The sequence below is a fragment of the Eucalyptus grandis genome, chromosome 10 (genome assembly GCF_016545825.1).
Source record: "Eucalyptus grandis isolate ANBG69807.140 chromosome 10, ASM1654582v1, whole genome shotgun sequence".
In the NCBI taxonomy this organism is placed as follows: domain Eukaryota; kingdom Viridiplantae; phylum Streptophyta; class Magnoliopsida; order Myrtales; family Myrtaceae; genus Eucalyptus; species Eucalyptus grandis.
In genome coordinates, this window is record NC_052621.1 from 25,978,412 (window position 1) to 26,005,761 (window position 27,350).

The 27,350-nt window shown below is 40.7% G+C and overlaps 3 protein-coding genes and 1 non-coding gene across 4 annotated transcripts; all 4 read left to right on the forward strand.

Annotated features, from left to right (window-relative positions):
• The first annotated feature begins 2,008 nt into the window (after positions 1-2,008).
• On the forward strand, positions 2,009-4,360 carry LOC104422460 (ras-related protein Rab11C). The gene is made up of 2 exons (XM_010034784.2): positions 2,009-2,173; positions 3,866-4,360. The coding sequence occupies exons 1-2, from the start codon at positions 2,009-2,011 to the stop codon at positions 4,358-4,360; spliced, it is 660 nt and encodes a 219-aa protein (XP_010033086.2).
• A 6,250-nt stretch (positions 4,361-10,610) lies between these two features.
• LOC104423845 (DNA-directed RNA polymerase II subunit RPB7) lies at positions 10,611-13,795 on the forward strand. Its single transcript, XM_039302739.1, has 6 exons — positions 10,611-11,000; positions 11,697-11,862; positions 11,954-12,004; positions 12,224-12,289; positions 12,364-12,432; positions 13,444-13,795. Exons 1-6 carry the CDS (start codon positions 10,885-10,887, stop codon positions 13,504-13,506), a joined length of 531 nt encoding a protein of 176 aa, XP_039158673.1. The 5' UTR covers positions 10,611-10,884; the 3' UTR covers positions 13,507-13,795.
• Positions 13,796-19,074: 5,279 nt separating this feature from the next.
• On the forward strand, positions 19,075-21,546 carry LOC104422461 (pentatricopeptide repeat-containing protein At3g46790, chloroplastic). The gene is made up of 2 exons (XM_010034785.3): positions 19,075-21,329; positions 21,373-21,546. The coding sequence occupies exon 1, from the start codon at positions 19,185-19,187 to the stop codon at positions 21,183-21,185; it is 2,001 nt and encodes a 666-aa protein (XP_010033087.2). The 5' UTR covers positions 19,075-19,184; the 3' UTR covers positions 21,186-21,329; positions 21,373-21,546.
• Positions 21,547-21,852: 306 nt separating this feature from the next.
• On the forward strand, positions 21,853-21,926 carry TRNAV-CAC. The gene has a single exon. It is a non-coding gene; the product is annotated as a tRNA-Val (tRNA).
• The last annotated feature ends 5,424 nt before the right edge of the window (positions 21,927-27,350 follow it).

A 27,350-nucleotide genomic window follows, 5' to 3' on the forward strand; every position in this document is an offset into this window, starting at 1 on the left:
AAAAGGAGCGGATCCATTTGTGTCAATGTTGCTTTAATCAAAGTCTATCTGATTGTATTTTACTTTCTCATTAAATTTAAAATTTCTTTGTTAAAAAAGCATTATCAGACATTTTTTAAAAGACAGAATAAGAAGATGCTGCAATTTCAAATGCATTAATATTTATTGTGATATACACAGTCAATATCTTGAAAATCAAATATTTTCTTATTAAACTGTTTAAGAGGGCTCTAATCGTTCAACGAGATTTCAATTGATACTTTGGTCTTTTCAAAAAGTCCCCTCTCATAGTGGTTTTTGTTCGTTTCCTTCAAAATTTTAAGAAAGGACAATTGACAACCTCAACAAAACACATTTCTGATTAACATGATGGAACGATTGATGGTTGAAAGAGGAGCTCATGAGAGTCGAGATCTAGGTGATATGTTGATGATTTCAAATAAGATTGGTTGATTATGGGTGGGGATTTATCTCGCATGAAGGTGGTGTTCAAGGTAAGTAGAAAAGACTGTCTTGGGATTGGAGAATTTTCAACTCGGGAAGGGAAGTCACCCGTTTAAATATAATTGATTATTTATGAACTGATCCAGGTTCAGGTTTTCCAAACAAGTTAAGGTTTGAACTAAACTAGTAATTTAACCAGTTTATAGAGCTTGCGAGGTATTTAATGGACTTTCAAATAGTCAAATATTTGAATCCATTTCCTTAATAGGGCACTGTTGTGATTTATGGTCCAAAAAACCCTATGAATTTTATTCTCATCATATTGTTTTGGTCAAAGTTGTTAGTGTGCAACGTGCAAAAATGACATAGCATCATCTACTTACATTCCAGTCCAATGCCCCACCTCTAATAGCTAGGTTGCCTCACTCATATTTTATGCAAAGGATGCATCACTTGGAAGTGACACATTATATAACCAATCAATCAAAAATAAGATACACATGTGGTGCCTAGTAAAATGAGATTCATAACACCGACCGAAAAAAAAAAAATTAGATTCATAACATGTAGACAATGTTGATGATATATTACGTCGTGCCATCACTATTTTGTGGTGTATTCCTAATTAAAATATACCTTCTCTTTCAAGATAGAACTATCATAATTGATCCATCCAAGTGCTCAATGATGGTGTTGTTATTTTCATCTCCAATCGGTTTTTTTTATAAGGGTCAAGAATCATTATGCTATTGTATTTGTGTCATCTTGTTTCATTAATAGAATGTTTCAACATAATCGTATATCTCCTTTTGTTATGAAAAATGGATTCATTCACATTAATTTTGTGCTAATCGTGTTCTATCCAATTGTGTTTAATTTTCTCATTAAATTCAAAAGTTTTTTGTCAAAAAGTGTTACCCGACATTTGTTAAACAACCAAATTGATTTTCAATGCACGGATTTTTTTTGGTGATAAACACAGCTAATATCTCAGAAATCACACATCAAGCATTTTTTAATAGGATTGCGGAACACTCGTTAATGAAATTCAATTGAAAATGTATATTATCACGCGAGAGGTTGCCGCCTGGCTATTGGCTATTTAAGCTTGGCCGTTTTGAAAATTCCATTACTCATAGTAATCTTTCTTCCGTCTTCTTCAAGATTTTCTTCAAGATTTCGAAAGAAAAACCAGTTAGCGACGTCAATCAGCAACACTCGTTTCTGATCTTTCTCCTTCTCTTTCTGGGACGAGAATCCTCTTTCTTAGATCCTTAGATTCCTTACTGTTCATCCTCATCTCGAAGCATTTCCCGTTTTTGGTTTCCTCACTCGAAGCGTCCCCTCTTCTCGACCCATCCACCTCAAGGTGCGTTCTTTCACTTCATTGTCAGGGTCGTTCGTCGTATGTGCCTAAGGTTTCAAGATCAGCCATGTCTTTTTTCGCTTGCTTGCGTGCGCGTGAATGTGTGAATCTTGGAGGTCTTGAAGTATTTCTTTTTATCTGAGTTCGTTATCGCATGGATATGATAGGTTTGAGAGAGATCGGAGAGGAGAGAAGGTTATGGCCAGAAAAAAAGATACCGAGTATGACTATATGTCCAAGATCGTGGTGATTGGGGACGCCGGTGTCGGCAAATCCAACATTCTTGCAAGGTTCGCTAGAAGAGAGTTTTGCATGGAGTTCAGGCCCAACATTGGTTTCGAGTTTGCGACGATGATTCTAAAGGTGAGAGATCAACCGGACTTGATTCTCCGTTTGTTTGCATTACTTCCTTTCGATTTAAACGTGTTACTTTTGATCAGTCTTTGGTTTGCCTGTGTTGTTCTGCTGGTTGCCGGTGGCATGATCAAAACCTAATCGTGTTTTTTCAGTTAGACCATAATCCATCAGCACGTACTAGATACCTATCTTTCGGCGTTGACTCATGCATGTTGCCATTGTCATTTCAAAGTGAGGTCGGATACTTGAAATGAGAGAGTGAACTTGTTGGATTAATCTTCATATTAGCATTTTGGCGTTTATCTAATAAGAAACGTCAAAGGTCATGATGAGGCTGTAGCTCTTATTCAATTGGTTTCACCAGTGTATGACATCGCCAAGATCTGAAGACTGTTACAATTTGAATGGCGCTATCAACTGCCTTCCGTTTTACAGTGAAATGAAAAGATGGTGGAGTGTGGATTTTAGAATAACTCTCATTTAACAGCTCCGCCTTTCTTTCGATCGTGTTATGCGTGCTCTGGTTATTTCTAGATGAACTGTGTCAGCGTGCACTCTGTGAAGTGAAAGCCATTTCCATTTTTCTTGTCAAGAAAGCCTAGAACTGATGACCCATGGCCCATTTGGTCGGTTTTGGGAAAATGCAAATACCTTTGGATAAATGGATTTTTCGAAATGCTTTAATATTTGGCAAATTATAACTTTAAAGTGCATTGAAAAGTGACTTTGATGTAAATACTGTTTGGTAAATCTTATATTTGCAAAGGGCATTTATTATTTAGAAGAAAAATAAAATCAAATTTGACCAAAACACCACCACTGTCCATCCAACGGCCGGCCAATTGCCGATGGCCATATCTGGCCATCGACAAGTTTGCCTGAGAATGCGCAACCTTCGGCACCGCCGCTTGGGCCGCATGAACCTAGGCAGCGACGCTTGAGGTTGCGAACTCAGGTGACATCAACTAATTTCACGAGACCCAAGCGACATCGCTTGGGTCGTTTGACCTTAGGCACCATCGCCTAGGTTTGCGCAACCCAAGCTAGGCGGCCTGAGGGCGGGCTAGACCCAAGCAATGCCGCTTGGGTTGCATGAACCTAGGCGGCATCACCTGAGGTCACGCAAACCTAAGCCACCTCGCTTGAGGTCGCATGACCTTAGGTGAGGCTGTCTAGCAGCTAGATCTAGTCACTAGCGGTTGGCTGGCCTACGGCAACCTCACTTGAGGTCGATCTTTGCCAAATCTAGCCTGCGGCAACCCCACATGAGGTCGGCCTTTGTTGGATTTGACCTCCGGAATATGAACAATCGCAACCAAAAAGAAGAAGAAAAAAGTTAATGGATGAACAATAGAAGTGGACTTGCATTTCCAAAATATTGAATACTTAAAGCTGGTCCAAACCAGTTTTGAGCTTTCAGTATTTCTAATGTTGACATTTGCCCAATGGACTTCTTAAAATGCTTGCTAAACACTTAATATTTTTTTCAAAGGGCTTTGGGGGTTCAAAACCTCTTGAAAAGCTAAACCATACGAGCCCCGTGAAGCAACCTATTTCCATCTTTATATTAGCATTTTGGTGCATCAAATGCTCTTGCCATCTATTCCACTTTCAATGATCAGGGTCGGAGACATTCAGTGCAGGTGGATAGTCTCGTGATTCTGATACAGTCTTGATAAGAGATGTTCTTCGGTGCAGGTGGAAGGAAAGATGGTTAAGGCACAGATATGGGATACGGCTGGTCAAGAACGGTCCCGGGCCATAACTAGTCAATACTATAGGGGAGCTGTCGGTGCGCTCCTTGTCTATGATATAACCAAGAGGCAAACCTTTGACAATATCGAGAGATGGCTTCGTCAACTGAGGGAGCTCGCGGGTTCTGACATTGTGATAATGCTGGCTGGCAATAAGTCTGACCTAAATCACATCAGAGCTGTGCCAGTAGAGGATGGTCAGGCTTTTGCGGACAAGGAGGGCCTCTTGGTCCTGGAGACTTCCGCACTGGACGCGACGAACATCGAGAGGGCATTCCAGACAATTTTGACCCAGATCAACCACATCAAGAGGCTAAGGGCATTAGCACTAGCAGCTCGGGAATCTGCCGCCGCTGCTTCCCGTCGTAGTCAAGGAACTACAGTCGATGTTGCTGAGGCATCAGGATCAGCAAACAAGATGTGGTGTTGTTCCACTTGAAGGTGTCCGTCATCAAGATTTAACGCAGACGGGCGTCTCAGCTAGTAGATTGCAAGCAGGGTCTTTTCATTCTCTGGTTTTTTCTTTCGGCAGCTGATAGAATAGTTCACATGCCTTTGCATTGCTCATGGAATTTCTCCTCCTTTCTGTTGGAGATCGAATCACATTCTATGGTCTTTAAGTTGCATTCAGTATCGTCAATTTGTTTAGGCAAGTAACGCTTGATTGAGCAGTTATACCGCTCGCCACATCACATGGCTGTAGATTTTCAGCGTTGAATCGGTGCAACACGTGTGTCCCATGCTTATCCATGATTCAAGGTTCAAGAAAACGCTGTTCTCTTACTTGTTGGTGCCTGCAAGAGGGCGCATTCATGTTCAAACATCAACTGATTTTAGCAGCGAAGTTTCGTCATCCTTCTGTCTCTCTGATGAAGTGTTTTGCCTCTGGGCTTTTCAGGCGTGCTTTCGATGGAGAAGGCCCAATAGCTCGCTTTCATTAATTTCTATGCCGCAGAGATTTATATTTCCTGATTTTTGCACGATGTTTGCCCTGCGGTATCCCATCGATCACTGACGTAGTCAAAATGATCAGAAGCTGAGGATTATAACCTCGAAACTCCAAGGAGGAGTTAATGTTTTCAGTGTCTCACTGTCTCTATGCCATACATTTATGATCCTTTATGAAAGAGGGGCTATCTTTTCATCATTTTCATCTCTGTCAGAAGGGACGAACTTTTCAACCAAAAGGAAAATAAGTGACGAAGTTAGGACTCTGCAGCTTTGGATGAAACGTTTGATAAGGCGGCAGAGCCAAATTTCGTTCCATCTCATGTTTTCTCTTGTTTCCTCTAGCTGCGCACCTGTATAAAATGCATGTACTCGTTACCCGATCAGACACGCATTAGTATTGATCTGTCAATCACGGTTCTCGATTTCGAGTTGTGGCTTCACTAATTTAATTTTGGGGTGAGATAAAACGACGTCTTTAATTGAGTTGTTTGGTTTGTGGCTACAAGGGAACAATGTCGTTTCGCTTGTGGGATGCTTGATAGGATCGTTAACAGCCGCTTAAATTAATACATAAAACTTGTAGGATGCTGGATAGGATTGTTAATGACCATCTAACTGAATACATAAAATACCATGTGTACATTTCCAATTGTCTAAAATTTATGTACTGGATGGAAATACTTAGATATCCAAAATTGACAAATTCTAAGACTTGAATGTAGGATTTAATAGTTTGAAGATTTAGCTGTACAAACCCGTCAACTTTTAGGGCACGTCGTTGCAGCACATTCGAGATAGAACTTCATATTCGGGTGAAGTGCAATACGATAAAATGGAGAGACCAAAGGCCTAGAAGACTCTCCATCTCCATTTTAATCTCAATCTAAAAGATCAAGCCCCAAAAAGGATGGGCAACACGCTATTGTCTCCTAGCCTAGGAGCGTAGAATCCGGTTCCGGTTTAATGCATCGTGTGAAGTCGTGTGCACGGGGAATGCGCGCATGACTTCACCTTCTTCGTTCGGGCATCATATATATAGCGCGACCCTCCCCTCCCGGACACGGTCCCTGAGGGATGGCAGCTCTCTCCTCCCGCACTATCTTTTGCTTTTCAAAGTTGCTCCTGACGTCTGCTTTGCTGTAAGGGAATTTAAAGTCAAATTTATAAGGCATTCCGCGCAAAAGAGACCAAAATCGGGACCAGCTCACGTGGAGTCTGATCAAGCTCCCTTGTCCCTGAATTGAAGCCATCTGGTGCCCGAAGCGGCTCGAGCCCTTCGAGAGTTCCCTTCTGTGACATTGCGTGCTGCTGCATGTCGCACGCCATGCCAGCCCCCGGGCGGACCAAATGAGGACCCGAACCGGCGCTATTTAAGTCCTCCAAAGGGTGTCGTCTCTTCATCTCTTCCTCGCTCCATCGCTCGCTCGCTCTCTCGATTTCTCCGCTAGGTCCATGCTCAAGTGAGAGGCTACTGCGTTGCGTTCTACATGCGCGAGTGAGAAATGAGGAGGCTTGCTTGGTGTCTTCGAGTTTTGGTGGTGGTGGTGCTCGTGATTGAGCGCACGACCGCTCTTTCTTTTGGTGCCGCCGCCGGAGATCCCGCCGGTGCGCATCTGGGAGGTGACATCTTTAGCAATGACAATGCAGCTTATGGGAATCCGCCCTATGCTTACGGCTCTCCTCCGCCTCCTCCTTGGTACGGTTCTCCTCCGCCGTACGGACAGTCGCTGCCACCGCCGCCAGCGTTTCGCCCTCCGCCTCCTCAATGGCAGCAGCCGCCAACCCCTTGGGGGACTTGGCCACCTTCTCGTGGGCATCCGCCTCCGCCACCACCTTCGTCCACTCCGCCACTCCAAACTCCCCCGCCAACGCCACCTTCTCAATATCCGCCGGCCCCTCAGGCGAGTCCGCCGCCGCAGCCTTCCTATGGGACCCCTCCACCGCCATCTCAGAGACAGCCTCCGCCACCCGTGCAGAGATACCCTCCACCGCCGTCTCGAGTGAAACCACCCTCCCGAAGGCATCCTCCTCCTCCTCCTCCTCCTCCCTCCCACGGACATCCTCCTCCACCCTCCTATGGACATCCTCCACCTCCCTACCAAGGGAGCCCCCCTTTCAGAAGGCATCCTCCGCCACCCTCCCAGAGACACCCTCCACCACCATCCCGAGAGCAACCGCCCTCCCGGAGGCACCCTCCACCACCCTCCCCAAGACACCGGCCTCCCCCGCCATCCTATGGGCAGCCTCCACCACCCTCCCGAGAGCAACCGCCCTCCCGGAGGCACCCTCCGCCACCGCCACCCTCCCCAAGACACCAGCCTCCACCACCATCTTATGGGCAGCCTCCACCACCCTCCCGAGAACAACCGCCCTCCCGGAGGCACCCTCCGCCACCCTCCCCAAGACACCGGCCTCCCCCGCCATCCTATGGGCAGCCTCCACCACCCTCCCGAGAGCAACCGCCCTTCCGGAGGCACCCTCCGCCACCGCCACCCTCCCCAAGACACCAGCCTCCACCGCCATCTTATGGGCAGCCTCCACCACCATCCCGAGAACAACCGCCCTCCCGGAGGCACCCTCCGCCGCCACCCCCTCCCCAAGACACCGGCCTCCACCACCATCCTATGGGCAGCCTCCACCACCCTCTCGAGAAAAACCACCCTCCAGGAGGCACCCTCCACCGCCATCCCCACGATACCCTCCACCATCTCACAAGCACCCGCCGCCCATGCACCGGCATCCACCACCACCACCACCTCCCCATTACCCTCCGCCTTCTCCAAGACATCCACCCCCACCACCACCATACTCTCCACCATACAGTCAGCCTCCGCCGCAGCAACCTCCTCCATCCTATCAGCCCCCACCTCCAACTTACCAGCCACCGCCATCGCCTCCATCCTATCAGCCGCCACCTCCAACCTATCAACCACCATCACCTCCTCCATATTATCATCCTCCACCTCTGCCATATTCTTCGTCCCCACCTTCATACTCCAACCCGCCTCCATCGTACTACACCCCACTGCCGCCGGATGCATAGACACGTCTTACCTCAGATGGAGTGTTAGGTTAGCTTAAAGTTCGCTTAGAATTCCGCACACCTACCTGCATGCATCCACAATGCCATGTGGAGACAATAATGTTAGTTCAGTCTGGTGTAGTCTAGTCCCGCTCGCTGTCCACGAATCGAAGTAACAAGTGTAACGATGAGTACTTAGTGTAATGTACGTCCTTCTCAGTTCATTATCTCTCTTTCCCAGGCGTCGCTGCTGTTCAGAAATTTAACGATCTCGTTCGTAGCGGCGTATAGCAGTGAAGCGAGTGCTTGGCCCATGTCCCAGTTTGCCCTTCTTGTCTAGTCCATTCAATCGCACTTTGCCACCAAGTTTGTGTACTAAAATTGAAAAGAAAGAAGACCGCTCGTTTCATCTGCGAACTTGGAATATTTATCTTGGATCGTCTTCCGATGAAGTAATCAGTAGCATCGTGAGTTGATAAAGTTATTGAGCTCAACTTCAGCTACAATGGCTTAGAACTCCTCGCCTAAGGTAACCAGCGACAACCCTCAAAAGGTCCTCTCGATCTACTAGTGGAACGTGATCCAAAAGTTGGAGGGGATAAGAATTTAGAAACCATTAGCTAATCAGTGATCCACGCATGTCATCAAATAAAAAAGAAATTGGAGAAATAACCAAAATTTGTCTATGTACAATTGTTTCCACGTTCGATTCTGATCCCGCTCTTTATTTCGAGATAAATTTGTTCCTTAAGCTAATCTCCAATTGTAATTTCATGACAAAATCCATGATTCCTTCCAAATTTTGACAGAAAGTGCCGACGCCGAAGACGAACAAGGGGCAATTTTCATTTTTTTTTTTAAAAAAAAAAAACCAAGGTTCAATAACAGGGCCCAAAATTTGTAATTTTACAAATGTGCCGCGTACTAATGCTCAGGTTCAATTTTGGTAATTCCTGACTTATTTTGCTACGAGTTTTATCCATTGTAACATTTTTTTTATCCCGATTTTAAGGTAGTTTGGTGATAAATATCAATGTAGAATAAATTGGCAGAGATATTTAGCTTTCTTCTAGAGATATTTAGGATATTTCATTTAATTTCTATATCTATTTTGATTATGTATATCCGATTTGATTTATCTTGCTTAAATGGAATACGTCCCACGGTTGTAGGGAATGGTTTTGATTTCCTTAGACAGTCATGTAATAGATAGTCATCTCCATGTATTCTTTTTTATATATTGAAATACACAGGCAATTCTTCAATTCAATCTTCTGCATTATTCTTAGCTTGAACATTGGAAAAACGGTGACACAAGCTACCAAACTGTAACATGGTATTCTTTAGCACTTAGAAACATTTTTTGTTTTCAATTTGACGGAAAAACGAAGTATGAAGTTCGTCCAAATAATAGGGCCCAAAATTAGTTTAAGGAATAAAAATGGTTAAAGATTTATCACGGGGACTAAAATTGATCGTGAGCGAAAGTGCAAGGACCAACTGTTGATTTTTTTTCATTCCACTCCATCTCAACATATCCCTGCTACGGTGCTTAACCAATGTTTTTCATTGAAACTCGAACAGAAATATTTAATTTGTCCTGAAACTATTGAATGAAGACTAATATGAGGGCCAAATTTATCACAAAATAAGGTACGGGGTCCAAAATTGAGAGCAGGCAATTGCACAAGGACCATTCTTGTATCTCGCCGTCTTTATTTTATGGAAAGAACAACGCTAGATTTTCGAGATTGATTTGCAAATTCATATTTACTAAATAATATGTCAAATTGTAAATATTTTTGTATTCAAGAATAAGTCAAAATCAAACATACATGCATTATATATATATATATAAGGGCTAACCCAATGGTCAAATGTCGGCCTCACTTTTTCATGGGGGGAACCTGGAGATTGATTTTACCGATTTCAATTTTTTTTCTTTTTACTTTGCTTTATTTAGGATTAGATTAGAGGATTTAAAAGGGCCTAGGAAGCACTAATTTGATAGGGAAATTCACGAGAATCCCTGAAAGCGGAATTTTTTTAATATGAAGGACAGAAAAAAAAATCAATTACTGAGATGCATATAATCATAAATAAAAATAATAATATAAGCATTAGCTCAAAATAAATTATTAATAATAAATTTGTAGAAGAAAAAAAATTATCCTATCAATTCGAATATCATGTATGAGGACATGTAAGAATCTAAAACATTACAAGACAAATCTTTGGATCACATGAGTTTGAACTACTTAAGTTTCTTTTATTTAAAATTGATATTCCCAATTTTTTTTCTTTAATTGGATAATAATATTAACTATTTTAATATTTGAAGCAGTGAGCGTCTCTCCTCCCTTGCTGGGTTGTTGTTTGGTAACCGATTGTTCATGCCGTGTTAGTTTTTGGTTTCGTGAGTCTTTGTAGTGTGGTTGCTGCAGTCTAACGACTTTTACATCTCGGCATTATTTCACTCTTAATATTTTCTCATTTTGAGTATAAGTTTTGATGATGTGATTTTTGTACATTTGACATTTCCTTAATATATTTATTACCTTTCACAAAAAAAAAAAAATTTAACTATTTTAAAGTCTACAAATTTAATAAAATAAAATTACACCGTCCCTTTTGTGACTATAAAGACACCGTTCCTAATCTCCCTTTAACAGAGCAATCTCAATGACGCTGCTATTTTCCCTCTTACGGGAGTTTTAAGAGCAGTATAAAAGCACGAGAACAGAAAGCTCCGTCAGATCCTCCGGCGGCGTTTCGCGGAGCAAGGAGCAGTCGAGCGCGGCCTGAACCCGCCGTGCGCGCGCCGAGCCGAGCGAGACTCGCCGTCCCCGCCCCCTCCTCGCCGTCGGCATCAATCGAAGCCCGGGCTCGACTTCGAGCCCGCTTCTGGACCGCGACCGCCGGAATCTCACGGTCGGAAGGGGGGAGAAGAGGGAAGAGAGTGGGGAGAGGGGGAAGGGGGGAAAGAAAAGATGTTCTTCCACATCGTTCTGGAGCGGAACATGCAGCTCCACCCTCGCTTCTTCGGTCGCAACCTCCGCGACAACCTCGTCGCCAAGCTCATGAAGGACGTCGAGGGCACTTGCAGGTTCTCTCCTCTTCAATCGACCCTTCCTTTTTTAAATTTCGTTGCTGAATCCATGAGTTTCTGCCCCTTTTTGTAGTATCGGCGTCAGCCTTCGATCTTATCGATTCTTGCCCTTCGCGTTCCGTAAACTATTTTGATTCCTGCTTAAGCTTGTGGAATTTGATTCGCGAGAGGGTTCGAATTTAGGTTTTTTGGTCGAAGGCTTCGATTTTTAGTTGATTGTTCTCTAGTTCGACAGCTTTCGCTCTCTGCTTCGTGTGCGCGGAAGAAACGATAAAGACGTGTAGTTTGGATTGAAGAGCAGTGTAAAGGATTAGGGCACTTGGAGGTATTTTGCCTCTGTCAAGTGTTAAGGGTTTTTAATTGAGGAGTGCTTCTTGATTTCTTTGGGGGGGTGGAGGGGGGGTTGCATTTTCCCAATTCCTCATCACAGGGATTCTTGTTGCTGTCACATGCTTCGTGTGATTGAACGCAAAATGGATAGCACAACTTCTTTCTTTCTCTTTCCCCCCGCTCTCGTTTATGTAGCTGTCACTTCCTTTTCTTTCTTGAGAGCGAGATTGGGTGTGCTCACAGCCATTTAAGGATCCTTAAAGTTGGTGGTAATGGAGGCATGGCCATTGGAGAGAAAACGTGTTGCTTCACCACTTAGCAACTTTTACTCCTGCAGCATCATGTGATCCTTTTTTCTTACAGTGGTAGGCATGGTTTTGTGGTGGCGATTACTGGTATAGAGAACATTGGGAAAGGATTGATTCGAGAAGGGACGGGGTACGTGACATTCCCTGTGAAGTACCAGTGCGTTGTGTTTAGGCCCTTCAAGGGAGAGATATTAGAAGCTGTTGTCACAATGGTGAACAAGGTGATGGGCTTTTCTTTATATGCATGTTTGGTAATGTTCCTGTAGCGTGAAGATACAGTTGTGAAGATTGGTAGCCATGTCTTTTACACAGATGGGATTTTTTGCCGAGGCTGGTCCAGTTCAGATCTTTGTCTCAAACCATGTAAGTCCACAACTTGCTTGAGCTGTTGCTTCCAAGAGTCTTTTTATGCACTCTTATCATTGAAATTTTTCGGGTGAGTCTTGTGGACTAGTTTCTTTGCTTTCTCATGCATATGAATTGCTTGTCAAGTTAAGAGGAATAAAACTACTTGTCAAGTTATATGTCTTTTGCTTCTATTTTCAACTATTATAATGTTAAGTCATCATCTTTGAGTTTCAGTTGATACCAGATGACATGGAGTTCCAATCTGGAGACATGCCAAACTATACGACATCAGATGGATCGGTAAGTTTTTTCAAAGGGGCGAATTTGTGTCTTTAGGTTCATATCATCATTGAATTTTATGTGATTTACTTCAGGTAAAAATCCAGAAGGACAGCGAAGTGAGACTAAAGATAATTGGCACTCGTGTAGATGCGACAGAGATAGTATGGCTTTCTATCTCGATCCTATACTCCCCTTGGTTTTATCATACACCTTACTTTGATCAATAGTTCTCTTTGAAGCAGTGAGATAATTAGTGCCAACTAACTGCTTTTTTCCAAAACAAGTTTCCACAAGATGACTGAGAAAGATTTTTCTGTAGGATTATGGATAGCTCATCTAATATTTGGATCACTAAAACTTCTTTTAAAGCCAAATTGCTTATATATCTACATTTGGATCAGTAAATCAAGGAATGCCATCCTTTGATTTAGTCCTTAATGGACACCGGATGCTGCAGCAACATGCCAGTTTACCCAATTGTGTATACCTTGGAAATATGGCAGTAAACTGCAAAAGTAGTCATCAATCAATGATAGAACGCTCAGGATGCATAAATGGACAATAGGCGTTTATATCATTTTGCTTTTAAAGGCTTAGTTTTAATGTTATTAGGACTGTTGCGAGTGAACCATGTATCTTCAGATTCTAGTTTTGTTCATCAGGATCCAATATAGAAAAACACATCGTCAAGTAATTCCACAGCTCTAGCAAGTGCCCCTTCCAAATTAATCTGCTGAAGGTTTTGCTTTAAGAAGCATGGCAGAGTCATAGGTAACTCCACTACTAATGGAGGGCCATAGTATAGCTTTCATCCTTCCAATTAGAGTGTTTTCCTTACTATGAATACATCGTCTGATGCATAACCTCCTTTAACTATAAAATTTCTTCCCAAGAATAGGAAGAGTTAGAAGGCCTCTTGAGTGACTGAGAACTCCCTCAAAGGATAATCACTCTGTCAAATAAGACAAGATAGGAAATTCTGGTTCCTTCTTTCTCAAGTCTTAAAATATAGGGAATCATGCTTATCAAAGAAGTGAATGTTATTAGCAGGTTGATACTGCACATATTATGTGGCATATCAGCATGCGTTTGATTTTCTATATGTCAGTCAATTGACCAATGTGTAAATTCAAGCTAGTATAGCTGATATTTTGTTCGTTTGTTGTTTTCAGTTCTGCATTGGCACCATTAAGGATGATTTCTTGGGTGTGATAAATGATCCTGCTGCTGCCTAAAAAAGATGACCTCCATTTTCTTTGCCATGGGAGCTGCATGCCTGCAATACAGAATGTCCGAGCCTGTTGGTTTTAGTGCTCTTTTAAAGACTTCCTAGAGGTTGGCGTGCTCTAGTCAGAACCTTGTTGAGGTTGGCTGGCATATAACTGGCTTGTTCTCAGTTTTGTATACATATGGAACTTCCCTGAAGAATGTCCCTTTATGGCAATCAATTCACCAAGGACATTCTAGACTTTTTCTCGAAATTAGAATGAAATCGACCGGTCCAGTAATTCGAGGACAGAAATACAAGTTGATGACTACGGTTGGGGGTCAGGAGCAGCCGGTTTTATAGCAGATTTCAAGGGTAATGTGAGTGAAAAATCTAATTTTCAATATAAAAAAAGAAAAGGGAAAAGATCAATCTTATGTGAATTTATTTCGAGGATGAGTTTGGAAAGATTATGATATACCAACCTTACTTAGGTAAAGACCCCTAAGCTTTTGCTTTGAAAATTGATTGGGTGATTCTGTTAGATATGGATTCATCTTTGTTCATTCGACTTATGATTTTAGATGCGATGTTGAATATTGACCTTGACCTTGGCGGTCGATTTGCTTTTAGAGCTATAATTTTGAGAATGGTAATTTGATACGGACAAAAATAATATAATTATTGGGGATAATCTTCTCGAATTCCATAATTTTTTAAGATAATTTTTTTACCATAAAAAGACTTCAAACTGATTTATTTGTTTATTTGTGATAAATTCATGCCATATTTATTTTTGATCATAAAAAACCTTAAACTAGTATAGGTATGACAAATTTATTCCAAACTAATTTATTGATCATCAAAATCCTCAAACTGGTATATTTTTACAAATTCATCCTTTGTTAGTTTTCATTAAATTAGATTAATATTATGAAAAATCATAAACTAGTACAAGTGACACACTTAAAGTAAAACCCCAAATTGGTGCAACCACTTAATGTCATGTGCCGTCTTTCTAGCTTTGGATAGTTCATATGATTACTAGCTTTGGATAGTTCATATGATTACCTTTAGATATCTTCTTTTTCTTCTAGAACCTTTGGAGTTCTTAAACCAAAGAAGCTACATCCTCATCTTCATCATCGTCGTCGTTGTCGTTGAAGGATGATATTTCAAAATTTGCATGAAAAGTGTTAGCTATTTTTCATGCAATAAACTTTTTACCTTTGGATTTCCTTAGCTCATTGTTGGATTCGATTTTGCAAGCCACAATCCAAGGTTACGTGTCGAGATCTTTGAGCCTGATGAATTGACAATATTTGCATGAACTCGTTCTTGTGTTAGTGCTCGAGAATCTTGATTGCATGTCCCTCATTTGTGTAGATCTTGTCAAGATCACAAGTCTATTCATGATGTCATTGTAGTGCATGAACATTCCTTCCGTATCTTCATTTGGCTCCATTTTGAATGTCTCAAAATCTCTGAGTAAGATGATCATCTTCATTTCCCTTTCTCCATTGATTCTTTCAAATGTGACTCAGAGTTGATCCCAAATTTCTTTAACTGTCACACAAGAAGAAATACTCTTAAATATCAGATAAGAAAATGCATAATGTACGAAATGAAAAGCTTAGAGTGATTAGTGCAAGTCTTCTCTGGATATCGTCACAAGAAGGAGCGTGGGGAGCTGGTTGTTGTTCTTCTCTAGCTGCTCGAATAAGAGGTCTCGCTAATGTTTGAGCTGCTAGTCCATGTTCGATCACGTCGACCATTTGCTTTGGTTGCACCTTCAATTCTATGTTCATTGTCATGGCTGAACAAATTGAGGAGCTAGAAATCAGGTTGTAGTTCCTCTGCTAGTAGCGAGATCATGTGAGGTTAGAAATGAATAAGACGATCTTTAGACTCTTGAGATTAAATTAATTTGTTTAGAACAATCCATATAAACATCAATACTAGAAAATAAGACTACTCGTTTGGAATGGAATAGTCTTCTATTCAAAGAACTTAATCAAAGTAATCAATAAAAAAATTTCAAACTAAGAAGGAGAGTTTGTGGAATTTTGAAAAAGTGTCTTCAATAACTCTAAGACACAAATCTTATAAACCTCCAGGTAAGAATAGTAAGAGTGCCAATTTTATTTTATTTTCATTTAGTTGAGTGCTACAAATTTGAAAAATCGATCACTTGAGTGTCAATTCCGATTTTCCTCATTGGAAAATTTGATGTAGCTTCGCCGCGCTAATGTTAACAATTTTTAATATTTTTAAATATGTTTAATATTTTTTACTATTATTATTTTTCCTTTTTTTCCTTAAGGTCGATGAGGGTCACTACAAAATCTTTGCTCAGATTTGACAAAAGCCGCCTTACTCTTCACTGTGAAGGCCTTGGGCAAGGGCGTTGTGGCCTTGTTGACAACGAAAGAAGTTGCTTAGAGCTAGCAAGGGCATCGTGACATTGCCAGCTTTGGCGAGGCCACCTCGCCTAGATCTAGTGATTCGTGGCCTCGCCCTCGGCTGGTAAGGCGACAATGGCCTCACTTAGGGCCTTTGGGGCCGAGGGTGAGGCAACCCTCACCCAATCTAGGAGAGGGTTTCATGGCTAGCAAGGCTCGCGCGACCCTAAAAAAAAAGCAAAAAATAAAAATAAAAATTTTAAGAGATTCGCGTTGGATAGGAAAATATTTAAAAAATCCACGCAAGATAATTTGTTGGAAATAACACTCAAGTGATCGATTTTACTCAAATATAGCACTTAAATAAGCAAAAAAAAAGGTTTTTGCACTTAAGTGAATGTTGTACAAAAGTTTTGACACTCCTATTGTTCTTACCCCCATAAAATTTCATTTAAAAATAAAGAAATCCTTAAAAGAAATGAAGTAATCCGTGAAATCTTGAGTTGAAAGAATAGATTATTGATAAATAGAAATTTGTAAAAACAAAATCACCTCTTGTAAAGTTAGCCATAACAAGATTATTATGCTCTGAAAACACTTTAAATAACAAGTAACGAGCTCTAATATTAAGTGTTGGGGCTAACAATACAACTTAAAGCAGGGGTGAATGGGTTGTTTGAGAACTATAAAAAAACATTTGCAGAAGATAATAAGTTTAACTTCAAACATTGGCAAAAATAGATTGTAGAAATCAGGTGTGCATATTACTATTTAACAAATCGTGATAATGAAGATTAGGTAATGCAGATGATGAAGAGGTAAAAGATTTTTAAGAAGATATATAATGGTTCGGCTTTATCCCTAAGCTTACATCAACTCCAACACTAAGAGTCATCACAAGGCTATAATCCACTAGCAATTTTCAAGATAAGTTATAATGAACAAGTATTGCTTTTCCAGTAGATCACACTACTAGGTTTATGTATTGCTATCATTCTTATACACTTGCTCTTATTACCAATTACAAACATTAGAACTACTCAAACATTGACATCAAGAATACACGGTGGCTAGCAACAAAAATAGAGTAAAAAGAATACTCAAAACACATCATCTTGTTTATTTCCACTCAACCTAACTACTTCTCTTGGACTCAATATAGAGTCATCTATCCTCATATGACCGTTGCCCATCAAAATTCTTAAGTAACCATTGGTTCTACAGTAGCCAGCGATAGATCCTCACCATAAATTGTCAAAATGGCTCTCTGATATCGGCGATGTTTCTTTTTGACAACAGTAGTTTCCCAATTAATGTCAATGTGCTTTTGTCGGACTTACTCATTAATGCCCAAACTACTCTAATCAAGTCTAGTGATCTTTTTGCAAATTTCAAGCCATTGTAACAACTATTTTTTTTTTAATGTTTTAGGCAGGTGGATAAATGACCAACACTTTCCAAGACTGAAAATCCTTACGATCCCTTCCACATAATCAAGATATGCAGATCTTTACTAGTCTATAGATTTGTCCACTAACAAACTATATGGGTGACTCACAATCAATCATCCAATGATTCTTCCACTTCTTTAGCATACAAAGACTTCTAAGAACATTAGCAGCCTTGCTGGTTCCCCATCTTCGCCAATTAACCATATCAGTTTCCAAAGATCTCCAAGGACATTAGCTCCTCGTTGATTCTTTATTTTCATTGATTTGACCAAATCAACTTCTTAAGATGTCCACACACACACACACACACACATAACTAAATCATAAGGATTGTCAAAGTCTTCCACCTCATCTGAATAAGGTAGCTGCTCTTTGCCAACAACCTACTACTCTGATAACAAGTTGCTACACTTAATAATGACCACATTTTTTTAGTCATTCCAAGCATATTAGCAATTTCGACTTTACCAAACTATTCATCTTCATGGATCTTCCAAGCTTTATCGAGAATCAACATTCTATGCTTGCTCACTTCATCAAGTCCATCCAATTGTTCACCTAATCTTTATACCTTCAAGCCATCACGAATGTCCCGTTCTTCTCGACTTGTTCACCGTTGATCAAGGTCCATCAAGATGTTCACCTTATTTGAAGATCCTTCTAGTTCGTAGACATCTTCAATATCCAATATCTTGTTCACCTTAGATATTAGCAAAGCAATCTTGACAGTGGCAGAGGACTACCCTCTCTACTCTTTGATTCATTAGTTTCATTACGGGCCACAATTTTCTTCCACTAACAGAGCGGCAACCTTTGAACATGTTGGTCAGATTGCATTCTCTGCTATCCATGCATCTACTTCCAATCGAACGTAATTGGAGTTGAGATAGTCATGGTCTTGGAACGTAACCCAAATGGCCTTATTAGTCGTGCATTACGCACGTCGAACTTCTGAACCTAAGTAGGATCCAAATTAGTATTGTCATTTGAGAGTTCCAACTCTATTTAATTCTCTGTATCATAATATATAGGTGAAAAAAAAAATCCTAAACATTTTAATTAAATCAATTTAGTTCGAATCCGGTTTTCGGGATCCGTTATTCCCAACAATTTCAATTAGATCAATTTAGTTATATACATTTTCATATTAATAACAATTTAATTTATATAGCCAATTTTAGCTGGCTGGCGCTGATCATCCGACCCACATTGACATAGCAATTTTTAAATAATCTTTTATTTTTGAATGCTTTATTCATATTTTCTTTTTCTTTTTTTTCTTTTTTCTCTTCTTCCTCATTGGGATTCTTCTTCCCGTAGTGAGTGGCCGACGAGGTCATGGCCCTCGATTCTCTTGGTGAAATCCACATTGATATATAGTTTTTGAAAACATATAGTTTTGAAACGTGAGAATGAGAGATTGTGACTGAAATCAACGCGAAATCCACAACGATATATTGTTTTGAAATATATATTTTGGACAAGTTCCTATATTTTATTCTCACATATAAAGACAATATCTGACCATTTCACCTTCGGTAACTGGTCACGTGTAGTCACGTGGCCAGATATGTGAGAACAAATCGGCTAAGGGGCACATCGTCATCAATTAAAATATCTGGGGGGTAAATTGTAAAAAGTCGAAACGTCGGATCCTTAACACGTCACAATTTTAAAAACTTGGGGGCCAAATGTAAATTCTCCCATATCTTAACAAATAACGGACAAAACCGTCCCCGTTCTCTGTCGGTCGGAAAAAAAAGCGGCTTTTCCGAACTCCACCCCCGCCTCGCCGTGTAACGATTCAGAAGCGAGAATTGCAGACAGCATCGCCGCTCTCTCGTCATCGTGTAATGTTCGCGTTTCAGTCTCCCCAACCCGTTCAACTACCCTCTCCTGCTCCTCCTCCTCCTCCTCCTTTCCGCAAACACCTCAAGTGCACCGCCGCCCGTGGCTCCTGCAGACCGCCTCTCTGCTCTTTAACTTCCAACCCCACCATTTCCACCTCCGCGGCCGCCAACGACAAGAACCGCGTGATCCAGCGTCTGTGCGAGAGGGGTGAACTGAAGCGGGCGCTTCGCGTCCTCTCTCAAGAAACCGACCCCAACCAGCGCACATACGAGCTCCTGATCCTGTCTTGCGCCCGCCAGAACTCTCTTTCCGACGGCCTCAGCGTTCATCGCCACCTCCTCGAGAATGGGTTCGACCAGGACCCGTTCCTGGCGACCAAGCTCATCAACATGTACTCCGAGCTGGACGCCATCGAGAATGCCCGGGAGGTGTTTGATAAAACTCGCCAGAGAACCGTATATGTTTGGAACGCGCTGTTTAGGGCGCTCGCTTTGGCGGGTCATGGACACGAGGTCATCGATTTGTATAGAAGGATGAACTGGGTCGGGATTCCTTCGGATAGGTTCACGTACAACTATGCTTTGAAAGCATGCGTAGTTTCGGAATGCGGCCTCTCGCTTTTGAAAAAGGGAAGGGAGATTCACGCCCATATTCTGCGGCATGGGTATGGGGGCCATGTTCATATCATGACTACTTTGGTGGACATGTATGCCAGGTTTGGGTGCGTAAAATGGGCTGGAATCGTGTTTGATGAGATGCCAGAGAAGAATGTAGTTTCTTGGAGTGCTATGATTGCTTGTTATGCTAAGAATGGTATGCCTTTTGAAGCTTTGGAACTTTTCAGGGAGATGAATCTTGAGACCAATGATTTGCTTCCGAATTCTGTGACAATGGTCAGCGTGCTGCAAGCCTGTGCTGCGCTTGCTGCATTGGAGCAGGGTAGGTTGATTCATGGATACGTTCTGCGAAGAGGTCTAGACTCGATCTTGCCAGTCATTAGTGCTCTGGTGACAATGTATGCAAGATGCGGTAAGCTTGACCGAGCTCAACAAGTTTTTGATAAGATGGATGAGAGGGATGTAGTTTCCTGGAATTCATTGATCTCAGGTTATGGGGTTCACGGGTTTGGAGAGAAGGCGATTCAGGTTTTTAACGAGATGATCATCAGCGGAATCCCGCCTAGTCCCATATCCTTCGTTAGTGTTTTAGGAGCCTGCAGCCATGCCGGACTTGTAGAGGAGGGGAAGATGTTGTTTGACTCAATGGTAAGGGAACATAGGATTTTCCCTAGCGTGGAGCATTATGCTTGCATGGTGGATCTTCTTGGCCGGGCAAACAGACTAGATGAAGCGGCCAAAATTATAGAAGAGATGCGGATTGAACCTGGACCTAAAGTTTGGGGATCACTCCTTGGATCATGCAGGATTCATCGCAATGTTGAGCTTGCAGAAAGAGCAAGTGCAAGGCTTTTCGAGCTTGAACCCATGAATGCTGGAAATTATGTTCTCCTAGCTGATATCTACGCAGAGGCCCAGATGTGGGATGAGGTGAGAAAAGTGAAGAAACTTCTGGAAGCTCGAAGACTGCAAAAGGTCCCTGGTCGCTGTTGGATTGAAGTCAAAAGGAAGATATATTCCTTTGCTTCAGTCGATGAATTGAATCCGCAGATTGAGCAGCTCCATGCCTTGTTGCTGAACTTGTCAATGGAGATGAAGGAAGACGGCTACGTGCCACAAACCAAAATTGTGCATTACGATCTTGATTTGGAGGGGAAAGAACGCATTTTGTTGGGGCACAGTGAAAAGCTAGCCGTGGCCTTCGGACTCATCAACAGCGCGAAGGGGGAGACGATGCGGATTACCAAGAACTTAAGGTTATGTGAAGACTGTCACTCCGTGACAAAATTCATTTCCAAGTATACAAAGAGAGAGATCCTCGTCCGAGATGTGAATCGTTTTCACCATTTTAAAGACGGGGTGTGCTCCTGCAGGGATTATTGGTAGCTGCCGGCAGAGTTCATTGAATAAACTCTCTCGGACACGAGGCAAAAGGTTTAGTTTAGGATCCCAGGACGTCGTGGAAACTCAATCGTAAAAGGCGTCTGGAAATTACATTCAACAACTAATTCAATCTGTCCCTCTCATCATGTACTGTTTTTTTTTTTTTTTTTTTTTTTGGTAAAGGTAAAAGGTACTGTTTGTACTGTTTGAAACACACATTTCACTTGTATAGCTTTTCTGAACTCACAAGATCACAATAGCATTTGAATCCACCTTTTTCGTTTTGTATCTTTTTTACCTCTCCAGATTTACGGTAATGGCGACAGATGAATGAGTGTCGGTTAAAAGAGGTTTTCTCGGTTTATACTTTGTATTTGTACTTAATGTTTATGGGTTCTAAATAAACTCTCTTTACAACGATGTAGCAGCACCAATCTCAATCAGTGTTTTATTCGGCAGAAGATGGGAATGTCTTCCCGCCGTCGCCACTGCTTCAGCAATTCGGGAATGAAAAATGGATTGACTCTCTAGCTAATGGCAATCGAAATTCAGCGTCGTTCACTTACGATTCAGAAACAAAGTAAAGGGCAAAAACAAAGGGGAAGGGTAAGCCACTGCCACCGTCTACTGAAATATCATATACTGATTTGATGCAGGAAGGTCCACACAAGTCTGGGTGGTGTAGTCGGTTATCACGCTAGTCTCACACACTAGAGGTCCCCGGTTCGAACCCGGGCTCAGACATTTTTCCCCCTTTCGCCTTCTCAGATTTTTTAGGTTAGATTTTTTTTTTCCCCTTCGGTTGTAGATTTCATGACGTGCAACTTGAGTTGTCTCTTTTGCATCTTGCATTGCAAGAGTCCGATAAGTTTCTAAACTATTTGCCAAAAATAAATAAATAAAAAAGGAGTTAAGTCATGATCGATGAGCTTTTATTGTAGTATTTTATCTGATATACTTCACAACATGATCTATCACTCTATGTGAAAAGAAGATACAGTTGCGAACTATTTAGTAATTTCAGTTTAATTCAATGGAGAAAGGTATGGAAAACAAATGGATACCTCATCTCTTTCGTGTATATTGTAAAGGAAAGCAGCAACATGCAATCTCAAAATTCCTTTTAAGAAGTCCGATGAAATGGTTACGTCACATTTCTTTATTTTTTTTTTTCTTCGCAGAAAATAAAGGGGAAAGGGGGAATATTACAAAGGCGAAAATAAAATAAAAACACGATGTTGGTTGAAAATACAAAGCAACAAAACCAATCCCGCATACGATTGTGAACCGAACGGATTTGTGATCGAACGAATCTTATCTATTATTAGTCCTGCTCGAGCGCTATTTATATAAAACCTCCTTTTGCCTTCTCGAACCTCTTCTTGAAATGAAGGCGTTGAACTTGTGTTTTTGCATCGGGAAGCCGGATCATCGCGGCGGCGAGAGCAGTCGTAGCGAGCCGCGCAGCCGACGGCCACCACCACGAACGGCCCCCCCACCCTCCAGTCGCAAACCGCATCAACAACAGCGCAAACCGAGAGGCCGAGGCCACGCCACTTTAGGCGCCGACCATCACATCACGGTCAACCATCATGGAGGCGCCAATGCTGATGGCGGCGGCGGTTCCTCGGGAGCTATGTTCGCGGGGGCGGTCTACATATCCCAAGCGGACGGCGGCGGGGGGTGATTCGGCCGACCAAGCCCATCTCGGTTTCGCCTTGGCACTTGTTTATGTGATGATGTGCAGATTCTGATTTTGTGTACAATGATAGATGCAAGAGGGTAGAGATGAATTTCTCCATTGATGTACAAATATATTAGATTAGATTGAATTCGACCTTAAACGTCCCTATCGCCTTAAGAGCCATTGTGCTTTTTGGGCCATAATCCACCGGGTCGGTGGTCGGTCTCCGACATTTGCCTTCTCAACTCCACCATCGCTCGAGTGCCGTGACGGAAAGAAAGAACATCCTCGTTAAACAACAATATGCTCATGTATAATGTGTTAGAAATCATTGTGAAAATCTCAAACTAATGTAAAAGTTTAGGCCATTTATGTAACGTCGCCATGTTAAAAGATGTACCTACCATTGAGGAATAACATCAGCCGAACCTCGGGCCTTCGGATGGTCCGCAATGCCGCCATCTATTCTCATTGCAGGGCCGATCAACGACGTGTGCTTCCTCGGCTCCGCCGTTGTATCTCACCGGGTTTCCGTCGGCCGATGATTGATTGCCATAACCATAAGGGCCGTCTTGTCTTGTTGAACCCTAGAATTGCGATCTCCGTTGCCCGTCTGGCATTGTACGAATAATGTCTTTGGCAATCGTCTTCTCTTCTGATCGTCTCCCACCACGCGAAAATCTTTTAGCATGCTACAAACTATTGAAAAAAAAAAAAAAAACTATCAGAAAATTGGAAAATAAAAAATCTGAGCGAGAAAATTTTCAAAATACATTACATATGGATGTTTGAGTTAATTAGACATCATATTTATGATGGAGTAAAAATGACATTTTTGTAAAATATATTTGAAAAAGAACACATGTGTTTTGCGTGAAATGAATCGTTAGGAAAATATGTATAAAACGATTTGGTCTATTTTGGGATATGCATTCAAATGACCATGAAATCAGAAAAATACAAGGTATGCATGAAATATTTGAATTACCTTCTTTTCAAATTCAGAAGGTGAAATACTCAAAGTTTGTGTTTAGTCATCTAAATTTCTAGTAAGGATAGGACTAGATAGGCTGAAAATAAAATCCTGATTTTACTATATAATGTTTATTGTTTGATGAATTGCAGTGATAAAAAAAAGAAAAAAATTCATTTACTGTCATATCTATTATTTGGTATGAATAACATATCAATGTAAATGAACATAAAAATGCAAAAACAAGATAGTAAGAATTTCTCATGATTTATTGTTAAAGAAATCACAAATGTACAAACGAAGATAATCTCCATCAATTAATTCATAACCGTTGTACGATCTACATCTCAAATAGAAAAAGAGCTCATTGTAGCATTCCAGAGCACATTTTCAACAATAATAAGAAATTTAAATTGGGTTACAGTAACATCAACCAGGTACATCAATCAATGGATGCCAAATTTAGTAAAATAGAGAAAACATGATATTTACATTCCGAAAAGTACAATGTTTTGACTTTTTCATCACTTTCGTGAAAAGAGTTTTCAACTCTTTTGTTGCTTTTGTGGCCTTGTAGCGTGTATTAGGAAGATTCGAATCTCTTATCGTTTTTGTAGAGCTTTGATGTGAACAAAGAATTAAGGAGTCGAAGTTTCAACATGATGCAGAGATATGGAGAAGAATGAGACAGAGTGAATTAGGAAGATTCGTTTCGAATTTAAATTTTTTCATTCGAAATTGGGGTTATTTTACTTCATTTTATATAATTAATTTGTAATTATTTTTCCTCTCATCTTTAAATTCTTTTCTTATTCCCTCCCATCATTCATTAATAAATTTTTTATTAAATAATAAAAGTATACTAATATACCTACAAAAGGTAATAAATATAGATACTAACTACATAAATATACAAAATATGCATTATAGAATAAAAATTCAAATATATAAATAAAATGGTTAATATCAAGAAAAATCTCAAATTAATACATTTGTGATAAATTTATCTCAAATTAATTTTTTTTATCATCAAAATCCTAAAACCGGTATACTTGTAATAAATTTACCATCCGTTAGTTTTCGTTAAACTTTACCATCAAATTGCTTAGTTGAATGACATATGGCAATCGATGGATGCACTACTATGGGGTTTTATCCTCCATTTGTTCTAGATATACAAGTTTATATTTTTTTGTGGTATTTATCCAATTTAATGGAAACTAATAGAGGATAAATTTATTATAAATATACTAATATCAAATTTTTTATAGTCAAAAAATTAGTTTAGGGTAATTTTGTAGCGTATTAGTTTAGAATAAATTTATTACAAGTGTATTGATTTAAGGTTTTTCGTGTTATAAATCCTACTTAAAAATGGGAATAAAAAGAGAGAGACTATTGTCCATTGTTATCTTGGATTTTCTTTTTTTATATTAGAATCCAAGTATTATTTATATTTAATAATTAGTTTTTTCAATTTAAGAAATTTGTAATTCCTGAAAGATACGTTTTATTTTTATGACATTAATAGAAGTAATTTTATGCACTTTTATCACACTTTCTCTATATCATATTTTTATCCGGATTGTATCCATTTCATGTCCAATTTTATCCTATTTTAGATATAAATTAAATACGAGATCTAATATATTTTATTTTATTTTATTTTTTATTCTGGCCATCGAACGTAACAAAAGATTACCGAACAATTATCTCGAGGGCTATGACCGTGGGAGAGTGAATTCAAACACACGGGAGATGTGAGGGGGTCGTTCGTCCTGGGGGAGATGGGATGTGATCCCCGCCTGGGAGTCAAATGTAGCATTTGGTCAAAGGTTTATTCGCTCATAATTGTGTAATCACCTGTAATGCCATGTGTATTAGTGGAATTGGTTCGTAGCAATCTCGAGGCCGCACGGGCTTTCTTAGATGTCTAGGTCGAGTTGACGTGACTTGATTCCGGGGAGAGGCTCGTAAATTATCCATGACTCAGATTTTTAAACTCAAGCTTCACTCGGTTCGATAGACCTTATATTATAAATGAATTTCGATTCGGACGGGAGTCCACGCTTTGATTTCCACGGACGTGAGATTGCTTGAACGTTATTGTCGCTCGATTGCTTGTACGAATCTATATGTTCAAAATACGCCAAGAAAGAAAATTTATATATATGTTAATAAGCAAAACACGTGTAACTTCCACTACTTGATGTGAACTTTTTAACTAAATCATTTTCGCTTCACCCGTGACTCAGATTTCTTTAACTTAAGCTTGACTCAGTTCGATGGGCTCGTATTATAAATGAATTCCAATTTGGACAGGAGCCTATGCTTGGATTTCTATGGCTGTGAGGTTGCTTGAATGTTATTATCATTTGATTATTTGTAAGAATTTATATGTTCAAAGTAAATCGGGAAAAAGAATTTATATATAAGATGATAAGCAAAACGCGTGTAATTTCCACTATTTGATGTGGACTCCACTTGATTAAGTCATTTTCACTTTTCTTGTCCAGTAGAGACTTGATCAAGTACACAAAATGTTCGATGACAATGAGCTCGTACATGATGGAGGAGTAGATCGACAAACTGGATTGTCTGTATTTTCTATGCCATGATGATTTCTTTGTTTTTTTTTTTTGCAAGTCCACATAAACTTTATTTGGTCTTTGTGTGGAATCATGCGGTCGAAGTTCGCCGCACGCAAATGGAGTAAATATGGTGTCACATCTCTCAGATATGATCGACATTTTATTGAGGGGCAGAGGGATGCCCCTATTTAATGGGAAAAAAGGGGCATGTGATTGGTACGGTAGGTGGGAGGTGCTTTTTTTTTTTATAGGATTTCGTTAGTATGATAGCTTTTTTGAAAAATTATTATGAAAATAACAATACGTGAGTTATGAATTCAGACATGGACTCCATAATAATTTTAATTATTCATTTTGTATGATCCAAAATAATACATTATTCTCGCACTAAGTTAAAAACAGTCGCGTAAGCATTTCACTTTCACCGGAGGGCTCCTTGAGAAAACGCTGTCCATCTCGGGTGATTTCCGGAATTTCCCCTCACTATCTATACGTGTGTGTGTGTGTAGTTATATGGAGAGAGGGGGTGACAGGATCCGCTCGTGCGGTGAAGTCACTGTCGAGGGGGAAAGCCATGTGAGAAGTTGGTGGAGGTGAAGGGAAAAAGAAATCTGGGCAGCAGCAGCAGCAGCAGCATCAGCATCAGCACAGATCACGATAGGAGAAAAGAAAAAAAGAGAGAGAGAATCTCAAAAGAGGAGGTCAAAAACAAGGGGAAGGGAGGGAGGATTTGGATTTGAAAGCAGGGGGAAGAGGAGGAGAGGAGGGCGGCACGTAGGCCGAACGCTCACGTTCACTCGTCGCTGTCGCTTCCCACTCTCACACAGTCTAATTTTTTTTTTTTTTTTTTTTTTTTGGAGTCAAACTTAAATATAAGGGGGAGGAGGAGTTTCGGCAGCACCGAAAAAGGGCTCCTCGTC